Source organism: Onychomys torridus, chromosome 6 (genome assembly GCF_903995425.1).
Source record: "Onychomys torridus chromosome 6, mOncTor1.1, whole genome shotgun sequence".
Classification (NCBI taxonomy): Eukaryota; Metazoa; Chordata; class Mammalia; order Rodentia; family Cricetidae; genus Onychomys; species Onychomys torridus.
Window position 1 is genome coordinate 110,363,814 of NC_050448.1, and position 24,267 is coordinate 110,388,080.

The 24,267-nt window shown below is 40.8% G+C and overlaps 1 protein-coding gene across 1 annotated transcript in view; it reads left to right on the forward strand.

Annotated features, from left to right (window-relative positions):
* The window catches only part of Cenpe (centromere protein E), a 62,923-nt gene extending 39,106 nt beyond the window's left edge, over window positions 1–23,817 (forward strand). The window contains exons 36-47 of the mRNA XM_036191383.1: window positions 1,091–1,351; window positions 4,319–4,405; window positions 5,574–5,792; window positions 7,351–7,548; window positions 8,086–8,289; window positions 9,683–9,910; window positions 11,111–11,296; window positions 14,440–14,552; window positions 15,630–15,727; window positions 20,668–20,848; window positions 22,588–22,874; window positions 23,524–23,817. Coding sequence (XP_036047276.1) covers window positions 1,091–1,351; window positions 4,319–4,405; window positions 5,574–5,792; window positions 7,351–7,548; window positions 8,086–8,289; window positions 9,683–9,910; window positions 11,111–11,296; window positions 14,440–14,552; window positions 15,630–15,727; window positions 20,668–20,848; window positions 22,588–22,874; window positions 23,524–23,618 — 2,157 coding nt within the window. The 3' untranslated portion in view covers window positions 23,619–23,817. The remainder of the gene's footprint in view (window positions 1–1,090; window positions 1,352–4,318; window positions 4,406–5,573; window positions 5,793–7,350; window positions 7,549–8,085; window positions 8,290–9,682; window positions 9,911–11,110; window positions 11,297–14,439; window positions 14,553–15,629; window positions 15,728–20,667; window positions 20,849–22,587; window positions 22,875–23,523) is intronic.
* Window positions 23,818–24,267: the final 450 nt, after the last annotated feature.

Consider the following 24,267-nt stretch of genomic DNA (forward strand, 5'->3'; position numbering starts at 1 on the left):
GACAAGGATCATTCTTCTACACAGTCTACAAGAATGTTCATAGCAGTTTTATTCAAAATAGCGGGAAAATGAAAACAACCTAAATATCAGCAAGTAAATGGATGACTCCATTGTCATCTTCAGTGCAAAAGGAAGCAAAACTGATCCAGGATGTTAAAGGTCAGATTAATACTAACCTCAAGGAAAGGATACACAGATGTTGGGTACTGCAAATGCTGTCTAGTTTGGTCTGGGGTGTGATTTTATATGAATGCATATATCAAGAATAACTGAACCGGGCAGTGGTGGTGGATGCCTTTAATCCTAGCACTCAGGAGACAAAGGCAGGCAGATCTCTATGAGTTCGAGGCCAGCCTTATCTACAGCAAGAGTTCCCTGACAGTCAGGGCTACATAGAATATCCTGCCTCAAAAAAAACCACCAAACTGTACATTTAAGATTGGTGTGCTTTATATGTGTTACACCTCAAAAAAAAAGCTGGGTGCCTTTAGAAAACATTAATGAGAATAACATGGCAAGATTACTATCTTAGTCAATTTAGAAATTGTTCTTTTCTCCCCCCCACCTAAGAGTACTGAGATTAAGGCATGAATGACCACTCCCAGTAAAACTATTCTTCAGCTTTCTTTTAAAATAGTCTATATCCTGGCCTGGAGAAATAGCTCAGCAGTTAAAAGGCTGAGGACCGAGTTCAGTTTCCAGCATCCATGTCAGGTGGCTCAAAGTCTGGTCCTACAGCTCCAGAGGCCCCTGTATCTCTGACCTTCATGAGCACCTTACTCACATAATGAAAGTGAATAAGCTTTCTTGAGTTGGAGAGATGGTTCAGTAGTTCTCTTCTAGAGGACCCAGGTTTGATATCCACAGCCTACCTGGCAGCTCACAACTGTGTTTTACCTCCAGTTCCAGGAGATCTGACACCCTCTTCCGACTTCCATGGGCACCAGGCATACATATGGTGCATAGACATACATATAGGCAAAACACCATTAACCATAAAATAAAGCAACAATAAAAAATTAAGTCTAAAAAATTAAAAATAAAGCTTTTCTTAAAGAGTCAGTGTCCTAATGTGATTTCATGTCTTCAGATTCAAGAACTTAAGGCAAATGAACTTCAGCTTCTTAAGTTAAAAGGAGATGCCAGCAAAACACAGAAGCAACTCAAGGAGCAGGGTTTAACTCTGAGTAAGATAGAGATGGAGAATTTAAACCTGGCTCAGAAACTTCATGAAAACCTTGAAGAAATGAAATCTGTAATAAAAGAAAGAGACAATCTAAAGAGAATTGAGGAAATGCTCAAGATGGAGAAAGACCAGCTCAAGGAAAGCCTACGGGACACCGTGGGAAAGGTGAGTTGTTTGTCTTCCTGTCTAGAGACACCACTCTACCTGAAAGTGCAGGATCCAGAGATAGAGTCTGTCTGTCTCTCTCTCTCTCTCTCTCTCTCTCTCTCTCTCTCTCTCTCTCTCTCTCTCTCTCTCCCTCCCTCCCTCCCTCACCCCCTTTCTCTCCCTCTGTGCATGTGTGTGTGGTGCCCGGATGTGTGGATGTGTGTCTGGTACCTGTAATGGCTAGAAGAGGGTGTTGGAGCTCCTGGAACTGAAAAAAAAAAAAAAAGCAAATGCTCTTTTCAGCCATCTTCCCAGCCAAACTGTCTCTTTGAAAACTTCCCAGTGCATACAGTACATTTGGTGCAGCAGTACCACTTCTAGGAATACCCAACCAGTATATTCACTGATTTAGCCAAAATACATTGTTCTGTGTAAAGTGATTTGTGGTAACCAAAGTCTAGAAGTAAGCCAAGTATCCACCTGCAAGGCACTGGCTGATTGGGGCTCATCTGTATGATGGAATTCTAAGTCTCAGATTATTTATGTGGCTCTGACCATAAAAGATGGTGACAGAAAACAAGTCAGGGAATTCAGTGGGTAGCAGCACTAAGGGAAAGGTAGGGTCGGAACTTGTATACTAGGTCCTTTGGATCTTTGTTTTGTTTTGTTTTTGTTTGTTTTTCAAGACAGGATCTCTCTTTATACCCTTGGCTGTCCTAGAACTCACTCTATATCTATAGATCAGGCTGGCCTCAAACTCAGATCCCCTGCTTCTGCCTCCTGAGTGCTGGAATTAAAGCCTGGCTCCTTTGGCTCTCTTGTACCCCAAGCATATTGCAGAGCTCATTTCTAACTGAGCATGCATTTTTTTCTTTGAGCGTATTAAAAGTAATTAGTCACTTAGAAGTGACAATAAAATACATAAACATAGACTAAGGATTCCTGGTCTAGTATCTGAAATGCTCAATTTTAGAAAGGTTTTGAGCACCAGTATGAAGTTCAAAAATCTTGAATTTGGGAGGATTTCAGATCAGGGGTTTTTAAACAGTAAAGTCCAGACTGCAAACACTGTAAAATCTGAAACATTGATTTCATAAGTTACTTTGATAATGTCTATGAACATATACAACAGTAGACATTGCCCTTCCATGAAGAGATTCTTTATTCTGTTCTATTTTGTAATTATCTCAAGATCCATGAACTTCAGGAAAAAGAGCTTCAGCTTCTTAAAGAGGAAGAAGATGATGTCAGTAAAGTTTATAAAAAAATGGAGGCAATTGAGCAGTTGAAAAATCAGTTTGAGGCCCAGAATTCGTATGTGCAAAGTGTGGGTGAAAATAACTTGGACTTGATTAAGAAAATTCACAAAAACCTTGAAGCAATAAGAATTGTAGCCAAGGAAAACAGTGAGCTAACCAGGATAAAAGAGTCACTCAAGGTGGAAAGAGAACAATCCCAAGACACCATAAGTCACATGAAAATGAGCGTGAGTTCAGAGCCCTCCGCCGCCCCGGAGCTCTAAGGCTGAAGCATTAGGGGTGGTTACAGTGTGTGGTGTCTGGATTTGCCTGTTGTGGGTTTGGGTTTTTTCCTCTTCCTCCTGATTTTTTTTAAACTTATGTAAATACTAAACTGTGATGGGAAACGTATAATAATTATAACACAAAAAGGAAGTATTAAAGCCACAATGCTTTTCAGAAAATTAAATCCTTCATCTTTAAGAAAAGATTTGTTAGATATACTATTATCCTTCTAAATTTCTGAAACAACACAAAAAGAAACTATCATTATTTTAAGTAGAAAAATATTTCAAAGACTACATTTGCAAAACATTAAATGCCTCCATTTCCTATACTAATAGGCTTCTAGAAATAAGTGGGTTTTCATTGCTGAAGTTAGAAAGAAAAAAGTAGAGATTAAAAGGGACTTTTCTTGACTTTATTTCTGAATAATCTTTAAAAGTTTAATTCATTCCTCTAAAAAGTAGCAGAAAATCTGTAACTTTATTTTCATGTTCGAAGGGTAAAGCCTAATGTGCAGTCTTCTCAGGAACACTAAACACTTGTGAGTCCAGTACATGTAGGGCCTGTCTAAATTGACAGACATAATTTGTTTGACAAATTTGTATCGGGCAGATAGTCTCCTAGGTATCACAGTGGCCAAGTTAAACTAATGTCTTAGTTTAATGAGGGAGGCTATGTCTGTTCTGTGCTTTTTAATCAGACGCAGAAGGAACGGGAACAAGATTTAGACTTTCCACCCCAAGGTGGAAGAGTGTACAAGGCTTGGGTTGTCTGGTGTATTTAGTCTGGTGTATTTAGTTGGTGACAGTAATTCTTTTTTTTCTCTCTCTCTTTTTTTCTTTTCTTTTTTACTAAGAGATTTTTCTATTTGTTTTATATATCAACCATGGATTCCTCTCTCCTCTCACCTCCCAGCCTTTCCCCACAAACAACACCCCCATTCCCACCTCCTCTCAGGCAAGGTCTCCCCTGGGGAGTCAGCAGAGCCTAGGACATTCAGTTGAAGAACCCCATGGAACTGGACTAGGCCCTCTGGATAAGCGAGACAGTTGCTTAGCTTGAACTGTTTAGGGGGGCCCCCAGGCAGTGGGACCGGGACCTGTCCCTAGTGCATGTGCCGGCTTTTTGGAACCTAGTGCCTGTGGTGGGACACTTTGCCCAGCCTTGGTGACAGTAATTCTAATGTAGACATTTGAGAGGTTACAAACTAGAAATCTAAGACCTAATGAGGAGGAAATCCTTTTCTAGATATCATGTACTTCTCACACGTATTTCTTCAGTGAGTTGAAATTATTTACCATGTAGCTTGACAGTAATTATTACTTCCTCTTTTGCCTATTTTAATGCTGTTTTTATATTACAATGAAATATTTAATTCTATTATTGAAACATGATGTAAGATGTAAGCATGTATGATTAGACATGTTATGTGACTATGGTTATTGCTGTGTATTTGTACCAGGACCGTCAGAACCATGCAAAGGGGTTACTGTGTGGTGGAGAACAGCATGGTATAGAACACCTTCGCGAAAAGTGCCTCCGGATAAAAGTAAGAGCCCTGTAGGAGCTACGTGGCATTGTTGCTACTGTTCCAAGGCATCCTGTCACGCCGCCTAAGAGAATTCGGGAAGATCATACCAAATGTTTTCTTTCGCAAGCAGTATTGTCTAGAACAGTTATGCATGCATAGACTTGTACACGTATATGTACAAATGACACAGTGGGAGTTTGTGATTTGTTTTTTAAGGCCCGTGTGGGAAAGTGATCCTGAGCAAATCTCTAAAGCAGTGAAGGGCTCGATTTACTCTGGGGGAAGAACGTTGTAGATAGGGGAACTGTGAGTACAAAGCTGTGGAGAAGGCCGCCTCGTGTTCAAGGAGTTTAGGAGAGAAAACTAGTGAAAAGTAAGGAGAGTCGAGCTCAGGGAGGAGTGGGCTGGAGTGGGCTGTGAGGCCACGAAAGGACTCGGGTTTGCAGAGTTGTCCAGTGTGAGAAACACAACATGACCTGCATTTGAAAAGGCAAGATGTGAATACTGAAGTATGTACCCTGGCTGTCCTCAAACTCACAGATCCACCTGCCTCTGCCTCTGCCTCTGCCTCTGCCTCTGCCTCTGCCTCTGCCTCTGCCTCTGCCTCCTGGTGCTGGGATTACAGGCGAGAGCTGCTGGCCAGTGAGAGAGCCTTTGGAAAGATGAATTGTAATCGTGTAAACAGATCATGGAATGTGTGGAGTGACTGCAGCAAGCTGGGGAGGGGCAGTTGAGTCTTGGGTCATAGATCTACCCGCTTTTCTGAGTACAAGCCAGCTCTAGGTCTGGTGTATGGTGCACACTAAATTTATTCAAAAGACCAAAAGAAAAGTTAGTTTTCGTATTTTCCTCTGGTTAATTTTCACAACATTATATATTGCTTCTATAATCTAAAAATTACTAATTATGCCTTTTTTTTTTTTTTTTTTTTTTTTTTTTGGTTTTTTGAGACAAGGTTTCTCTGTGTAGCTTTGCGCCTTCCTGGGACTCACTTGGTAGCCCAGGCTGGCCTCGAACTCACAGAGATCCGCCTGGCTCTGCCTCCTGAGTGCTGGGATTAAAGGGGTGGGCCACCACCGCCCGGCTAATTATGTCTTCTAAACACAAAGGTCTTGATTTCTTTTCTTCCAAGAGAAGGTATTACAGTGTTCTAGTATTCATTGGAATGAATTCTAATGTCCTTTAGGAGCTCCTGAAAAGGTACTCAGAAATGGGTAATGATTATGAGTGCTTGAATCAGTTCTCTCTTGACTTGGAGAAGGAAATTAAAACCCAAAAGGAGCTGGCAGTTACTGTAAAAGCAAAGCTCTCACTTCCATACTCGCAAACCAAAGAGATTAAAAAGCTTCTTGCTGAACACCAGAGATGTTCCATGGAATTCAACAGAATCCTGAAGAAACTTAAGGTACCAGCTTTTTTTGTATTGGCCTTATACTGATGTAATTATAATTTCAGTTGTATATTTCAATGTATTTAAGTCCTTTGGGAGTTACCATATATACTGTCTATATAATATGTATATACAAATTAATATGCATCTAAAGATAGGATTCATTCAACAAAACCTGAGCTCTGCCTGTATGGGTAGACACCATGTGAGGGTACTCAGAGTCCACATAAGTTACATCCCAAAGATCTCATAAACTGGTGAGGCAGGCTTGTGACCTCACCTGATTATGTGCAATTGTAGAGCTATTGACAGGTTTGTTATGTGACAGATTTTCCCTGGGGATATGTGACATGTGTCTACACCCCAGATAGGGAATCCATGACAGACCAAAATAACAATTGCACCGAAGTTCAACTTCAACTTAGTAAACCGGTGAATTAATTGGGGTTACAGTTTTTGGGGAGTGACTCGGGGATGACTCAGACAGCTGCATTGGCCACAAGCCCACCCCAACTCAGGAAAGCTGCACCCCTAGGGCCTCCTGAACAACATGGAGGCAGCTCAGTCATCTGAGCTCCCCTCAGTAACTTACTGGCCAGAGTCTCCTCCTCCAGCTGTACTTCCTGCTTCCAGAACCCCGAGGAAGCTCCTTAGGAATCTTGAGATTTTCCAGGGCATATAGGTTTCTTTAGTTGATAATCCCCTCATAGATCGTGATAGTCAGATACCCATAATTTATGAGGTTGGGAAACATTGTAGCATTAAAATTATCATTAACTTAAAGGCAAACATCTAAATATGCTTCATAGAGAAATCTTGAAACATGTGGCATTTGGGGGGGGGGGTGTTAGTCAGACAAGATTGTTAGGAGAATATTTTGAAAATCCAATATGGGGCTGGAGAGATGGCTCAGCAGTTAAGAGCATTTACTGTTTCTACACAGAACCCAAATTCAGCTCTTAATGCCCAGGTCAAAGCAGCTCACACCACCTGAAACTCTGGCTCCAGGGGTTCTGAAGGTCTCTTCTAGGCCCCATGGACACCTGAACTCATGTGCACATACCCACATGTATACATGTAATTGTATATAAAATGAAATTTTTTTAATCTCAAATGTCTGACAGTAGGTGATTGACAGTTTAACAAAAAATTATTATAATAAGGGTGGAGAGATGTGTCAGTGGCAAGACCCCTGGCTGCTCTTCCAGAGGACCCTGAGTTGACTCTCAGCACCACATTGTGACTCAGCCATCTGGAGCTCAAGTGCTAGGGGAACCATGGACACCAGACACACATGTTTATTCTCACACATAAAAATAGGAAAAAGAGAGCTTATAGAAAGTGTTGTGTGACATTTTAAAACACTCCGTATGAGACGTCCCGTAGGAAGTTGAACGTGGAAGCAGCAATCTGAAAGGGTTACTTTCCCAAGGGGCTGAGAAGAGAAAGTTGGGGATAAAGAGTAGCTGCTTCCTCCTTCATCTCTGTCGTAGTATAACTAATAAGCAGGAGACCTCACCATCTCAGACGTCCCCTAAGTACAGTGTCTTGTTTGTCAATTTACCTCCATCAGTACGTGTTGACCTACATTACTCGGCTGAGGGAAGAGCAGCATGAGATCATCAGTAATGTTGAAATGGCTGTCGTCCAGGAGGTGGAAAAGCAGAATAAACTTCAGATGAAAATAGGGAGATTTCAACGAGCTTATGATATTCCATCCAAAGACTTAGAGAACCTCAGGCTGAGCCAGGATATGGACCGCCACATTGGGGTATACCTTTTAATGCCTTTAATGTGATTGTAAGCCTTTTGTATGTGTTTGAAATTACTAGGAACTCCCAGAATGAAAGCTGACTGAAGGACTGTTTAGATACTGCCAGGCCTGCATAGACAGGAAGTATATTGAACATCAGCAAGTGAGATTCAGAGAATTGTAGGTTTCCCAGGGCCTTCTTGCACCCGTGACTGGCGTTCTTCCCTTTTATCAACTCTGCAAGGACTTTCTTGCTCTCCCAACAATGTAAAGCTGGCTGCAGTTCCCAGCACACATGTGAGGCCTGCCGTGTACATAGAAAAATAGCCACCAGAACCTATAGGTAGACTACCTCTGTCGTGTAGAATGTATTACCAGCATTCTCTTATGCACGTAATTGGAATAACTATTACATTAGAATTCATTTACTTTAGTGTCCTAATGAGTAGAGTATGGTAGGTATTTTTCCCCGTTAGGATATTTTTATAGTTTATATGTTACTTGGGTGAAATCTTCCCTAATGTTCATATCGTGTGATACCTATTTTTCACACAGGAAATTCTCAAAGATTTTTCACAAAATGACTTCCCCACCATAAAAACGGAATTCCAACAAGTACTAAGTAATAGCAAAGAAATGACTCAGTTTTTGGAAAAATGGCTGAATACCCCTTTTGATACAGAGAAACTTAAAAGTGGCATCCAAAAAGAAAACAAAAGCATTTGCCAAGTGAATAACCTCTACAATAGCAAAGTAACTGTGAGTATACTTGTTTGTCATTCAGGCTCTTTTATGCTTTGCTTTTATTTTTTTACTCTTTCCTAAAAGGGTTATGCTGGCTAATATTTATATATGGAGGCTCTATGAAAGTTTTGATTATATAAAAATTTTGTCTTATTGTATTATGTTTCTTCAAGATAATTAAACCAGTTTGTACTTGGGAAGGTAGCCGGCTGTTTGCATGTGATACTGAGTTCCCACTTAGGAGATTTTGCCTCTCCTCACTGTTCTCTTCCCATTCTCCTCTCAGTGCTCATGAGGAGTGAGTCTTGCCCCAGTGGCCTCAGGGAAACTGAGATGTAAGTCTGCTAGGGCTGTGGTCAGCAGCTGAGGTAAAGCCACAAGCAACCCTGGCTGGCTGCGTCGAGGGGACCCTATGTGCATTCGCCTCAGTAGCTCCACTGTCTGTCACATGCTTTAATCAGAACTGTAGGTTCCACTTGTTTTGTTTATGGCATGTGTGTCAACATTTTATTTTTAGTTAAGTTTATGGAAAAATTAACCCATCAGTACAGAGAACTCTCATCCCTACAGATAATCAGTCTCTCCTATTACCAAGATCTTGTACCAAAATAACACATCTGACCCAGTTATGAATTCCAAGCTCACACCTAGTGTTGAACATCTTGTTGGCTTCTTAATGTATTATGACATATTCCCATCATCCCAGCGTCAGCCAGCCTCCAGTGTCAAAGAGAATAGTGACTTTTGACTATTATTGTCTATACAGGAATATAAGATTTATCGGTTAATTAGCAAAAATCAGTAATTTGGGGCAGGAGAGATGGCTCAGCCGTTCAGAGCACTAGCTAGTCCTCCAGATGACCTGGGTTCAATTCCCAGCACCCACATGGTGGCTGGCTCACAGCTGTCTGTCACTCCGTTCCAGGGGATCTGGTGGCCTCTTCTGGTCTCCATAGGCACCAGCACATATATGGTGCACAAGCAGACACACAGGCAAAACACCCAAACACGTAACAGAGGGGTTTAAATCAGTAAATGATTTTCTCTGTGGGCTGAGGTCTGAAATGAAGTGGAGAAAATAGATAATTGTTAGGTTTACTCTGTGAGCTCTGCTGTTACTGACTTTAACACACACAGTTCTTCAGTTTCTTCTCCTGAGGTACTATAAACCTCATGAAATGATCCTGCAGATCAGTAGGATCTTCTCAAACCCTTCTTCTTATTCACACCATTATTAACATCCAACATGTTGAAAGAGAAATGTGCATTCATTGTCTTGAGCACTGCCCTAAGACATTCTAAATAATGAATTTCAGCATGTGTACTGTCCTAGAATTCTACTGCTTTTCTTAATGTAATTTTAATGCATCAGTTATCTTAAAGCTGTAATGTCTCTTACTGTTCATAGGCCATGATAAATGAGTCAACTGAGTTTGAAGAAGGAAGTGCTGCCAGATCCAAAGAATTGGAACATCACCTGAAATCACTGAAAGAAAAGACTGAACAACTGTCTAAAGACTACCAGACTGTGACTGTCTCCCCGTCTGCTGCCCAGGTTTATCCTGCTGCACATTCCTCTGTACAGAATGGTGAAAATCCTCATGTCACAGCAGTAGGTGAACAACTAACATCAGAGGTATGAAACTTCCTGGAGTTTAGAGCATATATATATATGTATAGCACCTCCTTCATCTCTGTCGGATATATTCACTAAATATGAATACACTATTGTACATATGTGTGATGACTTGAATTTTTACATATGGTTGTACTGAAGTTACCATTATGAAACTTGATATCATATAAGATCTTTCCTATGAGTTAAGAAACAGAAGTCATAGTTTAAAGACTATATACAGGGTAGTTTATTGCCATGTATGATATATCTACAGTATCCTATAAGTTTCTTAAAACATGAATTTCAGCTAAACTATAATGTGCATGGAAAACAAGTTATTTTAGAGAAAAATAGCAATTTAGCTTATCTTTGGCTGTTATCTTGAATATTGACTTTTATCATCATAAAAAGCTAAGAGGCTCAAGTATAGCAGAATTGTTAGGCAAATTAACATGTGTAAGAATCAGTATCATTTGAACAACCCAGGTAGACTACTTTACTTGGGAATTTGTCACAACAGCAAATATGCTACTGTGTTTTGTTAGTATGCAGTATGGCTTAGTGGGAAATCAAAAGCCAATTATAATTTATCATTTTTTCAAAATAAATAAATACTTAATATAAAACATCAACCATTACCTTGACATTTACCATTAGAAACTAGAAAATTACCGATTTGGGTTTTTCCCCCCCAAGTATAACTGTATGTTTGTTGGGCATGGTTGACTATTTTCATAAGTTTTATACTTATTATTGCTCAGAAAATTTTTAGGGGTGGGGCGATACCCAAAAAGGTTTCCTAGTCCTTGGTTAGGATCTGGGGAAACTTTATCTTCATTATGGTTTCAAGGTTTTTTTCATATGTTTTTACCTTTAAATTACTTTAGAAAGTTCAAGTGCCCTTTATTTAAAAGGTGACTGACTACTAAATGTGCTTACAACTTTGCTAACTAGTGTGTCATGTAACTGATGTGTTCTCACTTGCATGACTTAGAGAATTAACTGACAGGCTGTAATGTGAAATTTTGGCATTCTTTTAACATGTAAAATTTTTATTTTCTAAGTAAAATGACTTGTATTTGGATAAATTAGACAATATTCAACCTCATTGTTTGTTGATTGAGTCTGTGAAAACTCAACCACTGGCTACAGATGATCATTTTTGTCTCATTTAACATACTGTGGATTTGCCCTCTGGATCTGTGCTTTCTCTAACAGAAAATTCGGGAGCTGGAAGCCTCTTTACGAGAAGCTAAAGAGAGTGCCCTCCATAAGGAAGGCCAGATGGCAGCAGTGCAGGAAGAACTGGCAGTAGCCAAGGACTTGGTAGCAGAACTCCAGAGCAAAGTGCTTGAATCAAACAAGTGCCTTGAGAACACAAGAGCAACAATCCAAACTCTTCAGGTAAGTCAGACCGGTTTTGTAAGTAAACATGTGGTCTAGCCTGTTGGATCTAGCAAATAATTGGATGCTCTGTTCCCCTCTTACCACAGCCTTACCACAACGCCGGCCTGTGTAAGGACTCGAGTTCATTTCTCAGACTTCAAAAGGAAGTGTCTGAAGAAAATGGAGTATATTTGCATGTAAAATACTGATTATTCTTATTATACTAGAAAAAAGAATTTCAAAATGGAATAAGCAACACATTTATTTTGTCAAACTCAGTTTCATCTGCCTCAGGCATCAGGATATGCAGGCTAGCAGAATGAGCCTGGATGATGTACCAGGATATGGCTTTGCTCTGTCCTGAAGAGAGACCCATAAACTCTTTTCATAGTTTGACTTTTTAAAATTGTTTCTGTCATTCATATTTTTAAATCTGTAGTATCCAAAAGTACATACTTCAAAATTTTCTCCCAAGGATATTAATTTTATCCTCTGCATACAGCCATGTAATATAATAGAGTATTAACTGACTGAAAAAGAACATAATTTTAATAAAATTTTGGTAAATTTATTCTTATAACATTACAAATTGCTCAAATCAGATAGCAATGGATTTGTTTAAATTTGAACTATACTAGACCTTTATAACCATCCTATACAATTGCCTTTTCAGAGATTATAATGACCACAAAAACTAAAGTAAATGCTTGAACCGTAACAAAATAAGAACATGTAAAAAGAATGAGTCATAAGTCCGGTGGTGGTGGAGGCAGAGGCAGGTGGATCTCTAAGTTTGAGGTCAGCCTGGTCTCCAGAGTGAGTTCCAGGACAGTCAGGGCTACACAGAGAAAAATGCTGTCTCAAAAAATAAAAACAAAAACAAAAACGAAAAAAGAATTATATCAGAAAATGGGATGTAAAATAAGAAACTCGCCATGTCCCAGATCAGAACTGAAAAGAACCTGTAGGGATTTTCTTTCCCATATTCATTCATTCATTTTCCTTTTTTAGATGTTTAGTATTTTTAACTGGTGGGCGGGAAGGAGATTAATGCAGGTGCCTGAGGTGGTCAGAGGCCTTGATCCCCGGGAGCAGGAGTTACAGGAGCCTGTGACCTACCTGAAGTGAGTGCTGGGAAGAAACATGGGTTTTCTAGAAGAGTAGGTGTGCCCTTAACTGCTGAGCCATCTCCCAGCCCCTTCCATTATGAATTTCTAGATCTAGGACGGTTCAAATCAGAAGCACGGAGGACTATGTTTTTAGTGGAAGAATAGTTAACAGGACAAAAAATCGTTAACAGAATCCACCTAATCTTCAAGGGCTAACCAAGTAGTAGCTTGTTTAGTAGCTAGGAGTCCTTCATCATCCTGAAAGGAGAAAAGCTCCAGTCATTGCCATGAAGAGCAGAAACAAGTATCTTCTCTCTACTCCTATTCATTACAGTGCTTGAAATATAAGCTAAAGTAGTAAGACAGTAGCTCATGAGGTGGAAATAAAGGGGATACAAATAGGAAAAGCAGTCATAAAGTATCCCTCTTTGCCGATGACGTGGTTCTATACACGAAACACCCCAAGGACCCCACAGAAAATCTCAGAACTATGATAGATAGACACCTTCAATAGAGTGGCGGGATACAAAATTAGCACAAATCAGTTGCCTTCCTGCATAACCCCATTCACAAATAAACCTGGGAATAAAGCTCACCAGGAATATGAAAGATCCCGTCTGTAAAAACTGGGGATGTGCAGAGAGACGTAGCAAGTCATGAAAAGACACAGGCCCCTTAAAAGCATAGCTCTGGGGCTGGAGAGATGGCTCAGAGGTTAAGAACACTGGCTGTTCTTCCAGAGGTCCTGAGTTCAAATCCCAGCACACATAGGTGGCTCACAACCATCTGTAATGAGATCTGGCGCCCTCTTCTGGCCTGCAGGGATGCATGCAAACGGAGTACTGTATACATAACAGATAAATCTTTTTTTTTTTAAAAAAAAAAAAAAAAAGCATAGTTGTAAGTAAAAGCCATCTGGAAAAGCTCCTTATTTTCTAGAAGAACTTCAGACAAAACTAGGAAGACAGTAAAATGATTAGCATTTGCCAGGAGGGGGAGGAAGAGAAAGAGGAGTTAGTACACTGTAGGGAATCTAGATCCCTCCTGTAAAAGTATTAGTCCTAGGACAGGTGTGGTGTGGCGTTGCATGCCTTTAAAGCCCGTTCTCAGAGTCAAGCGGATCTCTGCAGTGAAGCCATACTGGTCTAAATAGTAAGTTCCGGGACAGCCAGGCCTACACAGTGAGACTATCTCAAAAACTAAACAAGATGCTGATGTTGGCTCACTTGTAGAAAATGTACTGCACTGACGCATAGTTTTAGGAGAAAGAAAGGGGTCAAGGCATGTGTGAGAGTTTTCCGCACTCTGTTTTTCTGTAATCCTAAATAAAACTCCACAAATCGTCAAGAGCCTGTGCAATGGCTCAGTGGATAAGGATGCTTGCCACCAGGCCTGAGTCTGTGCCCCAGAACCCACACGGTGAAGGGAGAGAGCTAACTTTGCGAGAAAAGTAAATGTAGAGAATATTCAAATATAGTCATGACGTTTTTAAGATACATATCTTTGCAGACATGTAAGGTTTTATGGACTCCCTAAGTCAAAATAGCCGTCTTTGTTTCACAGAGCTGTCCTGCTACAGAACAGCCAGGAGGTTCTGTGCCCGAGCGCCTGTCTGCTCTGTGCCCACACTGCCGCTCCTTTCCATTGTTCACTTGTTTCTTCTCTCTCTCTCGTGTGTGAGTGTTTTTCCTGCATGGGTGTCTGGTGCTGGAGTTGTGAGCTGTCCCAGGTCGTCTGCGGGAGCAGCCAGTGCTCCTAACCACTGAGCCCTGGCGCCAGCCCACATTTCATCATTTCCACTGTTCTGTTCGTCTGGTAAATTGTATCATTTTCCATTGGGAAAGAGTATTTTCTTAAAGAAACAGTATTTGCTTGCATATAGTTTCAAATACACTTCATATCAAATTTTGGAATATGCCTTTACTATCTTCTTGTGTAAGGAGTTGTAAGCAGTTTTCAGACATTTCTGCTATAGCAAAGGCAACCAAACACTTCACAGCTAGCAAAATCAAAACTAATCATTGTTTTTCTTTACTTTTTTTTCTATGACAGAACAAAGTTGCCTTAGAAGCTCTGCCCTATAAAGAAGAAATTGAGGATCTCAAAATGCAGCTGGTGAAGATTAACCTAGAAAAGAAGGAAAATGCCAGGGAATTTGAAGTAGAGTAAGTCTGTCTTTGGCTTTGTTGAACATGGATTTAGTCAATAGCATTGCATTATAAACTCCACAGATATCTTTGTATTTTTTCGCGTTTTAGAAAGTAACTTGTAAAACTATTTCTTCACATTTAAAAAATTTGTCAGCACCCATAAGTTTTAAGTTCATTAGAAATCATTTAAAAATTGAGCACAGTTCTGGCTGCAGTACAGCTAGCGGTCAGGTGCTCGCCTAACATGCCCAAAGCCCTGCTTTCGATCCCCAGTGCTGAAAAACATAAGCGTGATTCTCATCAGTTAGCAGGGTGTCTTTGAATGGTTCTGCCTCAGTAATATCTGAATCCAAACTTAAGGTGACTTAAGTGAGAGCCTTTGCTTTTCGTGTGTGCACAGGTGCTTGACTGACTGAGATTTTGGCTTGGTTCTATCAATTCCCTGTTTTTCTCCCTAGTGTGTTTTTGTGTAAAGATTGGTGGTACTTGGGACCCCGCAATATATCCTCTTTTTACCAACTTACTCATAATAGAATACCTATAAAAGACAGTCAGCATGTATTGTCATAGTTTTTAGTGTTTTGAGACAGGGATTTTCTGTATCCCTGGCTGTCCCAGAACTCACTTTGTGAGTTCACTTTTGAGTCCTTTGCCCCAATCAGAGCTTCAGTGAGGATTTGCTTTCCTGATAGTATGGAAATTAGTGGTTTGATTTGGTTTGGTTGTTCTGTTCCTTTTCATTCTCTGGTGATTTTCTGTTTATATCACCCATGATAATAATAGTTCATAGTGTCTCCAAAAATAATTTTGTTCAGTAGTTAGCTAATGCCTATTACATTTCTAGAAGTTTTAAATGAATTAGCTTCTCAGTAATAAAGCTGGACTGTTCGGACAACTAAACAGAATAGTTGCATTTGGGTGTATCCAAAAGAGCTGGGCTATCTATATTCCAGGGACTGATGTGCTATACAGCATAGGGGTGTTACATCAGTGGGGCACATCAACTTAGAAAATCCTCTGCGACTGTTCTGTTTACCTTCCACTTCAAATCACTTGGACATTTACAGATTTTGATTATCTTACTCTTGTTAGAATTCGTTCTGTAAAAGCCACTGTTGAGCATCAAAAAGAAGTGATAAGGCAGCTGAGAGAAAATCTTAGAAGAAATCAACAAGCCCAGGATACCTCAAGTAAGTTGAAGAAGACAGATTTGTTTCCTCTCATACAGTACATCCAGACTGCAGTCTCCCCTCCCTCCACTTCCCCGAGTTTCCCCCCACCTCCCTCTCCCCCAGATCCACTCCTCCTCCATTTCCCTTCAGAAATGAGCCAATGGCTACATAAGAACAGTGAATGAGTATTAACCAATCTGCTCATAAATTGTTATTACGTTGATAATTACATGAAAACTGAAATTTGCCACAGACATAGTTTGGGGATTGAAGGGTCGAATTTCTTTCTGTATATTCCTTGCAGCGGCTTTTTTCTTTTCTTTCTTTCCTTTTCTGTCATGTGCTTTGTTAGAGGAAGAGTGCTGACTGGGGATTGGAGCAACTTCATGTACTAGAACAAGCGTTAGCTAAACACTGGGGAAAGAAAGTCTTTGGACTGAGTGCCCTCGGTGACCATGAAAACAAGCTGACCTTCATACACACGAGCATCAAACCAGCAGATGTGGGAAAGCACTTTGAGAAATCTAAATGCCCAACAAAATATAGCATATATATGTCATGCTTATTCTCAAAAGAAAATGCAAAGGGGGGAATTAACCTCTCTGAGGAATGATAACTTGTCACTGAATACAAAATAGTCAGCCCTGGAATCGTGTATGCAGCCACACTAAACAGACGTAGTAGGTTGAATGTTTATGTTTATATCAAAGAAAGAAACCATCGATTTGAGAGGGAATCGTAGGGGTGTGGAAGGGAAGTGATGTAATTATATTAGTTTTTTAAATGTAATAGAAAATGACAATAATATGTTAAATACGTTGTCTGGTGTCTAATGTGGCTGAACAGTGATCTTGGTTCCTGACTGGAAAGCTTCAAAGGATAAGATAGAAGTGAGGCTTCTTTGTTACAGAAGGGCCGAGATAATAAGTACATATGTTCTCTCTTTTTTAATCATATCCTTTACCCTCCCACAACTCCTAGATCCTCCCCCAACACACACCCAACTTTGTTTTTTCTTTCTCTTAAAAACCACAAAGCAAACACCTGTTTTGTGTTGGTCAGCTGTTCCTGAGCATGGAGCCTGCCAACAAGTGTGGTTGGTTGATGGACACAGTGTCACTCTGTTGAAGAAAACTGATTTTTCCCTCTCCCAGCAGCTGTCAATTGCAGATGGCCTCTTGGTTAGGAGTGGGACCTTGTGCCCACTCTCTTCTCCATGCTGGGGTTTCATCTGGCTTAAGCTTGTGCAGGTCTTATGTGTATCTGAGTTCATCCATGCGTCAGCCCCGTTGTGTCTCTACAACAGACATCCCACTGGAGCTGACTGCTCACAAGTCTCACATTGTCTGATACTGTCCAACTGTAGGTCTCTTCATTTAACCATCTATTGCAAGAAGCAGCTTTTCTGATGTGGGTTTAGCAGTGCACTGATTCAAAGGGTATAGAAGTATGTTATTAGGATTCACTGTATTGCTACAGTCATTTAGCAGAATAATAGTATTAAGTTTCTTCTGGTCCCATGACCTATCTAGTCTCAGATTCTTGATGTCATTGATAATATTAGGTAATATGGGTTCTATCTCATGGAACAGGCCTTAAATCCAATCAAGAATTGGTTGGTTAGTCCCATAATATTTGTACTACTATTATATTGTGGTGGTTTGAATGATAATGGCCCCCATAGGCTCATGTATTTGAACGCTTAGTCACCAGGGAGTGGAAATTCTCTATTAAAAGGAGTAAGGTTTGGCCTTGTTAGAGGAAGTGTGTCACTGGGGGTGAGCTTTTTCTAAAGCCCATGCTAGGCCAAGCAGAGAGTAACCAATACCCGCACAGGAAATATTACTTGATAGCATATGCTATCTATTAGGGCATTGTCTCCCCCATTATTTGGTAACTCCCATTCCAATTTCTTTGATATATGTGTTTGTTTAGGAAGCTTCTTCAGTGTGGCTCTTTCAGAAGACCATTCATTTATTGTTAGTCCCATATTCCCTTCTCTACCTTGCCTTCCAGTTCCCTCACTACTTAACCCTCCTGTTCTGATTTCCCAGTGCCCCGTTATAGCTATATTCTATTTCCCCTCCTTGAAGATTCCCCTTTCCCTCTGCTTCCTACTAGCTGACGAAACTCCGCATGTGCTGCATGAAGCACACATCTAAGCCTAAACCTACGTCCACACATCAGAGAAAACACGCAGTGTCTGTCTTTCAGGATCACCTCACTCAGATGACTGTTTCCAGCTCCATCTACTTACCTGCAAATGTCATGACTTCATTGTTCTTAACACCTGAATAATAACACTCCATTGTGTAATGTACCATGTTTCCATGATCCATTCATCAGTTGATAATATCTAAGTTGTTTTCAGTTTCTATTATGAACAGAGCAGCAATGAACATGGATGAGCAAGTACCTCTGTAGTAAGATGTAGCATGCTTTGGGTATATGTCCAAGCGCCTTATAGCGGCGTCTTGTGGTAGGTCTATTTTAATCTTTTGAGCAATCTCCACACTGGATCCCATAGTGGCTGTACCAGTTTGCATTCCCACCAGCAATGAGTAAGTGTTCCCCTTTCCTGCACATCCTCACCAGCATGTGCTGTCACTTGTTTTACTAATCTTGGCCATTCTGACTGGTATAAGATGGAATCTCAAAGTAGTTTTACTTTGTATTTCCCTGATAGCTAAGAAATTGAGTATTTCTTTAAGTCAGCAGTTTCCCACCTGTGGGTCCTGACCCACACAGGGGTCACATATTAGATATCCTGCGTATCAAATACTTAAATTGCAATTCATTAACAGTAGCATAATTACAGTTATGAAGTGGCAATGAAATAATTTTATGGTTGGCGTCATCACAGCATGAGGAACTGCATTAAAGGGTCACAGCGTTAGGAAGGTTGAGAACCACTGCTCTGTTTCTTGGTCTTTTGTGTTTCATCTTTGATAAATATATCCCTATTGGGTTATTTATTCTCGTAATGTTCAGGGTTTTTTTTAGTTCTGTTTATATTCTAGAAACTAACTTTCTGTCACATGGACAATTGGTAAAGTTTTTTTCCGGTTGCAAGCTGCCATTCTACTAGTGCGATGCTGTCCTTTGCTGTACACAGACTTTTAGCTTCATAAGGACTCATTTATTAATGGCTGGTCTTAATGCTTCTGCTATCAGGGTCCTGTTTCCAGTACAGGCCTGGCCCCTGCTTTCTCTACTGTCACGTTCAGGGTGTCTGGCCTTGTGTTAAGGTCCTTGACCCATTTGGGTTGAGGATTGTGCAGGGTGACAGATGGGGAACTATTTCCCCTTTCTGCCTGCAGCCCTCCAGTTTGACCAGCTACGTTTGTTGAAGATACTGTCTACTCCAGTGTGTTGTTTTGGTTTTGTCAAAACTCATGTGTCCATAGGCTTGTGGACTTATATTTGGGTCTTCAATTCTAATCCATTGGTCATCATGTCTGATTTTATACCAATACCATGCTGTTTTTATTACTACATAGATAGTTCTGTGTTATCATTTGAAATCTGGGATGGTGATAACTCCAGCAGTTCTTTCATTATTCAGAATTGTTTAGCTATCTTGGGTTTTTTATGTTTCCATATGACATTTAAATTATTTTTTTCCATTTCTATGAAGAATTGTGTTGGAATTTTCATGGAGATTGCACTGATCTATAGGTCACTTTTGGTAGGATGGACTTTTTTCACAACATTAATCTTACTGATCCATGAGCATGAGAGATGTTTCCATTTTCTGATGTCATCTTCAATTTCTTTCTTTAATGTCTTAAAGTTTTTATTGTACAAGTCTTTTCTTGTTTGATTAGAATTATTCCAAGATTTTTTTAGGAAGTTTACTGATTTTTATATGTTGATTTTTATATCCTGCTACTTTGCTGAAAGTGTTTGTTAGCTGTAAAAGTTTCCTAGTGGAATCTTTAGGGTCTCTTATATATAAAATCATATCTGCAAATAAGGATACTTGGACTTTTCCCTTTCCTATTTATATCCCCTTAATCTCCTTCAGTTGTCTGTTCCTCTCACAAAGACCTGGAACACTGTATTGAACAGGAGGGGAGAATGGGAGTCCTTGTCTTGTACCTGATTTCGGTAACGATCAAGAATATGGCTGTGGGGTGCTGTAGATGCTCTGTTATTTTGAGATATGTCCGCCTATCCTAGTCTCTCCAGAACTTCATCATGAAAGAAGGTTGGATTTTGTCAAGGGCCTTTTCTGCATCTAATGAGTTGCTCATCTCTAATCCACTGAGACACTGGAGCAGTTCTGATTTTCAGAGATGTCTGCCTGTATTGTACCTGAATGATAAAAATGTCCATCACTAATCTCCTCACATATCCTCTCTGTCTCTTTAATAAACTGCTGATGACCACATGGGTTGTTAGATAAGTAACACCTCCACTCTTATACAGTTTTGTCCACAATACTGACAGTTTTATTCTCATCTGGAGGTGTGTCTAGTTGAGTGTATGTTGAGCACTTGCAATGTACTGGGTGACTTTGGGGCAGTCTCTGCACGGCCTGCAGGAAGGTAGCAGGTGACAAGCCCCACAGGTGATTAGAGCATGGATCAACTCAGGATAGCTCTGATTATAAAAGGCTGCTGTTGCTATAATGGGATGGAAGATGTGGTAATGTGAGTAGTGGAGGCAGATTGTAGGGAAATGAAGAATGATGGTCAAGTAGACTGAGGAGAAACAGAAAAGCAGAGATGACTTCCAGGAAATAGTTTCCATGGTGGCCAGTTGCAGTTTTTAATACTTCTTTTTTGAGCATCAGAGCTAATTAAGAGTATCTGCCTGTCTGGACATGGTGGCACATTGTCTATAGTTCCAGCACTCAGGAGACTAATGAAGGAAGATCAGTACCAGTCCAAAGCCAGCCTGGGCAGCACAGAAACAGAAGAGTATTAACCAGTGTGTATGTTTGCCTCTTTCAGTGATATCAGAACGTGACTCTCAGCCTTTGCGTAAACCTTTAACCTGTGGAGGTGGTAGTGGTATTGTACAAAGCACCAAAGCTCTTATTTTGAAAAGTGAATATATAAGGATGGAAAATGAAATTTCTAAGTTAAAGCAGCAAAATGAACAGCTAATAAAGCAAAAGAATCAACTAATCAGGTAAGTTCTAAGCCCAGGTGTGATGGTACATACCTTTAATCCCAGCACTCTGGAGGCAGAGGCAGGCAGATCTTCGTGAGTTCAAAGCCAGCCAGGGCTACATAATAAATAGAGAGAACCTGTCTCAAACACACACACACACACACAAAAGGCAAGTTTTGTTTGCATGACATATCCTGTTTATGGCTACATGTGTTGGACCTATTTGCATATATTTTCTGCAATTGTCAACCTTTCACTAATTTGAGGGAAAGCAATTTTTAGAGATTGTGTAATAAATGTTTATTTTAAAAGAAATGGGAATGACCAGGCAGTGATGCCCCATGTCTTTAATCCCAGCACTCAGGAGGCAGGGGCAGGCGGATCTCTGAATTTGAGTCAGCCTGGTCTGCAGAGCAAGTTCCAAGACAGCCAGGGCTACTAAAAGAAACCCTGTCAAGAAAGAAAGAATCAAATGGGAATATACTGGCTCCATTTCACATTTGCTATTTATTAACTGTGCACACTTGTACATGGGGGGCCAGAGGTCAGTATGAGTGTCTTCCTCAGGTACTTCTCCGACATGTTTTGAGACCAGCTCTCTCACTGATTCAGCTATCCTGGCTGACCAGCAAACCCCAAAGAGCTTCCTGCCTCCACCTCCCCAGCACTGGATACAGCCGTATACTGTGCACCCAGCTTTTCTTTTAACTCGGATTCTAGGAATTAAGCTTAAGTACTTGACCTGCTAAGCCATCTTCCCAGCTATTCTGAACTATTTTTAAGTAGGTCAAGATCCAGGAAATGAAGATCATTGAGAAGACAGCTTCCACAGTCAATGAAGCTGTACCCCACAGAGAACCCCGAGTTCATTATTTACAGGCTCTATTTACAGACAAACTTAAAACATTGCAGCTCCTCCTACCATAGAAGAGTAGAATTTTTGTGCCAAACACTAATGGTACAATAGAAGAAACCTGCACATTAAGGAAATAGAAAGGGCTAGTCGTCGAACTCAGGGCAGAATGCTTGCCTAGCATGCACAAGCCCTAGCGTCCATTCCCCAGCACTGCAGAAATGAGTCACTGAATAAAACATCCCTGGCCAAAGAAGTTAACAGCTACATCTTTTACATTGAGTAACATTAAGCAAAAACAAAGGGCCAAACATTGTATGGCTGTAATTCCAGAACTCAGGAGGCAAAGACAGGAAACTCATGAGGTCAAGGCCCTAAGAACTTACTGAGACCCTGTCCCAGCAAAAACCATAAGCAGGGTCTGGGTAACTTAAATTACATTTTGAAGGAAGAATCTGATCATATACAGATAGATTCAGGAAGGTGAAGAAGTAGCTACTAAAAAGTGAAGAGAAATTAGAATAGATGAAAATATACTTCTATCAAAATGGTTTTACTTTGTGTTGGACATTGGTGGCACATGCCTTTAATTCCAGCACTCAGGAGGCAGAGACAGACAGATCTCTATGAGTTCTAGGCCAGCCTGGTCTACAGTCAGAGAAACCCTGCCTCAAAAAAACAAACAAACAAAATTGTACTTTAATTCTTCAATTTATATAGTTCCTTTTCACTTCTGAACCATGGAAGTAGTCCAGACAGAAAGCATTATGGTGAAATTAAAATGCAAATGTAATAAAATGGTAAGTTTCATGTTCAAGGTTTTAGTGGGGTGGGGTTCTTTTTAAGTTTTCTCCATACCCACATTTGAGAATTGAGTTGTCTGCTCTTTCTGCTTCCATTCAAGTGAAAACCCTCAGCTCTCCAAGGAGTTTAAAGCCTGGAAGGAAGGAAGCCTTAAAAAAGACACTCACAGAGAAGCAGCTCGTGAGAATTCTCCAAAGTCTCCCAAAGTGACTGGGACAGATTCTAAAAGGAGACAACACACACCTTCTCGGTGCAGGGAACGGAAGTTCCAGGATCCTGTGCCAAAAGATTCGCCAAAATCCTGGTTTTTTGATAACCGGTCAAAGTCTTTACCAGCACCCCATCCGATTCGCTATTTTGATAACTCCAGTTTAGGACTTTGCCCAGGTAGGTAAATGCACAGGTTGCTGAGTATCACTGGGGATAGCAGATGGAACTCGTGTGTCTGGCTCAGCAGGCCGGTGTACTGGCTTCATCTGCAGAGCCTGCAAGTCAGAACTCAGGTGCTGTTGTCTTGGTTCCACGGTTATATGGTGTTTTCCAGACTTGGGTTCACTCTGTTCCCTTGCTGCTTGCTGGCATTGTCACAGTTACAGAAGCACCGCATCTGACTTCACCCACTCAATCTGTCCCCAGCTCAGTCAGAGACGGCTAGTGTGCTGTGAAATGCACATTCTTGTAGTTCACCTTTGTCTGTGAGAGATCCATCCCAGGACCTCCAGGGGACGTGGAAATCCTGGACAGCATAATCCTATGTACTGCTGGGGTTGGTTGGTTTGTTGTTTTTTGTATGCATACAGATTATAGGAAATTTTCCCCATTTCCCGTTAGCATGTTCAAACTGCCAACATCGATAGTGTTCTTCACGGACTATTAAGTAAAATAAGAGTTCCTTGTATACAAGCTTCTCCACCAAACACATGTGCCAATCACCCTTCCTTCCTTAAGCGCCTGCTTCCGTGTTCTTTCTGCTTCCTGCTTTGCTTGCCTCTGTGTTATTTGAATATGGTTAATCTGTCTTTATTCTCTTTGTCAGAGGAGCCAGCTGCAGAAGTAGAGAATGTGGATCCTAAGGCAGACCTTTGTCGGCCCTCCTCAGGAAGAGATGGGCCTGAGTGCAAAATGCAGTAGATGCCCCACCCACAGCGTCCTTTGGCTTTCTTCATGTGTCTACTTCTTGTGACAGTGATGCTGCAGTCCCACCTAATATCAGCCGGATTTCCCCTTTCTGGTATAATTAGAAGATGGAGGAACAAGAAACTAATTTACTCCAGTTATTTAGAGTAATGATAGCAGTACCTTCTTCTTGTATTTGTGATACTCCCCAAAACTGGACTGTGTTATTTATTTTTATATATTGAAAGAATAAAGTTCTTAAATCTTCAGGCTTTCCATAGCACATAAATTAATGTGAAGCTTCATTGTATGATGAACTTTTCCTGGGAAGATGCAACACACAAGTCTGTTCACCCCATAGAGAGAGCCCATGACAAACACCTGTGCCCTCCCCGGCCACAAGTTTGCTTTCTGGCTCGCAGTGCTCCATGAACTCCATCTCGTGGAGCAGGCCTTAACCAGAGGCTGGTGGTCTTCCCCATGACAGCCAAGCCACTACTGCACAAGCAAATACACTGTGCCTGGCACGTTGGTATTTCAGCACACACGGTCCATAGGGATGTTGATGACAGTTCACCAGCAACCTACATGGCCCCCTCTGGCACTGTGAAAGCTGTCTCCAGTTCAGTCCCAGCTGAGATTCTCCCTGTCTTGCAGTCATAGC